Here is a 3986-nt window from a genome sequence, read left to right on the forward strand (position 1 = left end):
AAGTTATTTTTAAAATATTTAAAAATAAATAAAAAATAAAAAGTCGGCATCTAAAAAATTCAGAGATTAAATTATAAAATAAAATAAAAAAAAAAAAAGTAATAAATTAGATTTACAGTGAATGGCATTGCTGAAATTTATTCGACAAGGGAGCCCCAATCTGCAAATCAACCTTTTTAGAGTACCCCCTTTCATTCCTACTCAACCTTATAAATTAAGGACACCTCCCTCCCCAACACATCTCCACATATGCAAACAACACTTTAAAAATCTATTGGATAGAGAAAGAGACCCAGAGAGAGAGAGAGAGAGAGAGAAAAAAAGGCAACGCCATAGCCACCATGAACAATAAAGTCGAAGATCATATGATGCTCATCTCCCAGTTATACCCAGATGTATACACCCAGATAGTGCCGCACCAAGGTTAGTCAAACAACAAATTCACTCTGATTAGCTAAAACCCCTTTAACTTTTGCATTGTTTTTACTGCTTAATTCATCACTACTCTTCGTCTTGCTCCGTTCATTAATATGGCCATGAACTCTTCAGGGGAAGTACCCAAGACACGCCGGAGACGCAAGAAGAACAAAGGATCCGCCAGAGAAACTAGCTTGACTGGAGCGGCGAAGAAGAGGAAACTCAGCACCGAGCAAGTTAACCTCCTTGAGACGAGCTTCGGCAATGAACATAAGTTAGAGTCCGAGAGAAAAGATCGACTGGCTTCCGAGCTCGGCCTTGACCCTCGCCAAGTTGCGGTTTGGTTTCAGAACAGAAGAGCTCGGTGGAAGAACAAGAAGCTCGAAGAGGAGTACACTAAGCTCAAAAATGTTCATAAAAGTACAGTCGTCGAAAAGTGCCGCCTAGAATCTGAGGTATGTCTATATATACATATATATACTCTCCTTCTTCTGTTTCTTATTCATATGAGCAAAAAGGTGGTGAGATACTGGGACGACAGGATGAAGCTGTTATAATTAAAGTTTCCCAGTTCTTGATCAACTTTAATCAGTTCCGTTCTGCAAGAAAATTATGGAAATGGAAGAGGAGTCGTCATTCTTGTCATACAATTTCACCTATCAACTTTTAGTAAACTCAGTTTCTCAAGATCCAAAAAAAGCAAAGTATAATATATAATGCAAAAAAGTTTTTTTTTTTTTTTTTTTTCTCTCTCTATATATATATATATATATTGAGAGATCCATTGTGAAGTATTTGTTATCTGTGAAACATCCAGATGTCTCACTCTCACCACCTTTGGTCATTTTAAAAGAATCATATGCATACATGCTTTTGCTTTCTTTCTTAATAACTAATTTAATATATGTGGCGCAAACTATAAGTAATTAAATTAGGTTTTTTTATATAATTAAATACTCCGTAGTTTATGACTGATTTTGATGACTAAGGGTTGTTTTTATTGATTAATAAAATAAAATAAAAAATAATCAGTAAATAATAAAAATAATACTCCTTATCCTTTAAGAAAAATATAAATAAATAATATTTGAACGTGCATGAGCTCTGGGCTCGAAGAAAGCCAGCGCCATGTTGTTGGGTTAGGCGTGGGTTTATATTAAATAATAATAATAAATAAATTAAGTGGATAAATACGACATACTGCCACCTCATTACACAACAAAACTGGTCCGTACAATTTAAGGTTGGCTGGTCTTGGGCCTCGGAAGGCCCACCTGGCTCTGCCAACTCATATCACGTGTTTGTTTTCGCACGTGCGAGACCTCCCCTCCGGCCTTTACATTTTTTAAAAAATAAAAAATAAAAATTTACGTTTATGTTAATGTTATTTGCAGGTACTGAAGTTGAAAGAGCAGTTGTCGGAGGCCGAGAAGGAAATCCAACGGCTGGTAGAGCGAGTGGAGGGAGTGTCCATCAGTAACAGTCCAAGTTCATCTTTATCGATCAATGCGATGGACGCACAAGTGCCGTTTCTGGGAGACTTTGGAGTTGAAGGATACGACGACGTATTTTACATGCCTGGCATGGAGGGATGGATTAATCTGTACATGTAAAAAAATATGCCCCCACTAGTAGTTTGTAAATATAATTATATAAATGCCCTCTAACCTAATTAATCGTTTTTCTCTCCATCTATATGTATATGAGTTAGTATTTTAACCTGAAAATTGAAAATGTGTATTAATTATATAGCTTGCATGCTTTTTTTGAGTGGACTGGAACCATTTATATATATATATATATAATACGAAACAAAATGAAGCCAGTCAATTTCTACACATTAATTTTAAACATTATTAAAGTTGGACGTGAGATAAAAAGGTTACTTAATATAATTTGATTTTTTTTTTTTTTTTTGTCCTTTTTCCTAATTTGCTACTAATTATGATATTTTGGGTCAATTTTTATTTTTCTATATTGTGTAAAAGAATATAATTTTTATTTAATCTCTTTAACATTATTATTATTATTTTTATGATAACTTATAAAACAATTATAAACCATGTTCGGATTCGTAATGTTCCTCTCGATTCAAGCCAAGGTCATAATCACATTAGAATCATGAAACACTTAATTAGTAGTATTCAAGACTCATATCAAAATTTTAAAACTCATCCTTTCAATCACAATAATATAATAAGCAACAGTAATTCATAACACCAATACCAAAGTCAAATTTTTCATGTCAAATAAAAATCACAACATCAAACAAAAACCATTTCTCAAAATTTTCATAATCCCATTATGAGCAGTTCAGCAAATTCCATACGTGTTTCCCACTGCATTCAAATCAAAATCAAAGTTACAGAACAAAAAAAATCCAAAATTCTCAAATTAAATTTACAGAAACAAATTGAACAATTCCAAAAAAGAGAGAGAAGTGAGGGTTTGTATATCGTTGGCAAAGCCCCCTTGTTCAACAATCACCAAAGTTGTTGTTTCTCTTGGCTCCACTCTCGATTTCTCTCTTATTCTTCAATTTCTTGCTCTCTTACTCTCTCTTTCTCTTCCAAAAACCCTTGCTCCCTTCTCCCTTCACAGCCGAATTCGGTCACCAATCGACGGATCCCTTTCCTTCGCACACGAGCATCATCTTCACCTGCTTTCTGTTTTCTCTTTCTTTTTCTTTCGATGCTGGCGTTGTCTCTCTACCAAAACCAACTCGATCAATCATCCATCACCGTCAGTCATTCACCGTGCCAACACCACTCCTGCTACGCGTTCTGTCTTCGAGTTCAATCTCTATCTCCATTGACAGAAGGAAGAAGATTAAAAACCCTTATCGAACGATGACGTTTTGGCGAAGACCATTTCAAGGGGCGCTGAAGGAAATGAAAGGGGAAAAAGGGCTTCATTTAAGTTTTTATGGGCTCTGGCACGTTTTAATTTTGATTTTTGCCTTTTTTTGAAAATAAATAAATAAAAGTTGGATACTCTCAGTTTAAATTATGTATGTATGTAAATACAAATTATATAAATTAAAAACCTTTCTAGTTAAGTTTTAGAAACAAAAACTTTTCGTTGAATCTTATATTTATACTGCATGATTAATTACGTAATTTTTATTTTATTTTTTTTGTTGTTTTGTTGTGTTTTTTTTTTTTAATATTTTATTTGTTCTTATTATTGTTTTCTTTCTTTCTTTCTTTCTTTCTTTCTTTTAATAATAAAATATTATCCAAAAAATCTATGACATTTTTCGTTTGATATTTTCATTCCTTCTACTCCTAATTTTAATTTTAATTAATTAGATTCAGACAAAAAAAAAATTATGTAAAGAAATAAATTAGATACTTTTGTCTTAAAAGACATTATATACATCTAGAAAATGGATAATTTTTATTTTATTTCTTTTGCTATCTTGTTGTGTGCTTTTTTTATAAAAAAAAAAAAAAAAATTTGTTTGTTCTTCTTATTTTTGTTTATGTATATATAGACATTATATACATCTGTGTATTATCTTAATTTATTATAGGTAACAGGTTAAGAATTAAACGTTTGTTTATTTA

The 3986-nt window shown here is 32.4% G+C and overlaps 1 protein-coding gene across 1 annotated transcript; it reads left to right on the plus strand.

Annotated features, from left to right (window-relative positions):
• Positions 1 to 236: 236 nt before the first annotated feature.
• HB40 (homeobox protein 40) lies at positions 237 to 2187 on the plus strand. The gene is made up of 3 exons (XM_088223496.1): positions 237 to 423; positions 550 to 872; positions 1812 to 2187. Exons 1-3 carry the CDS (start codon positions 342 to 344, stop codon positions 2028 to 2030), a joined length of 624 nt encoding a protein of 207 aa, XP_088079622.1. The 5' UTR covers positions 237 to 341; the 3' UTR covers positions 2031 to 2187.
• Positions 2188 to 3986: the final 1799 nt, after the last annotated feature.

This window comes from Carica papaya, chromosome 6 (assembly GCF_054855325.1).
Source record: "Carica papaya isolate Zhongbai chromosome 6, ASM5485532v1, whole genome shotgun sequence".
NCBI lineage: Eukaryota > Viridiplantae > Streptophyta > Magnoliopsida > Brassicales > Caricaceae > Carica > Carica papaya.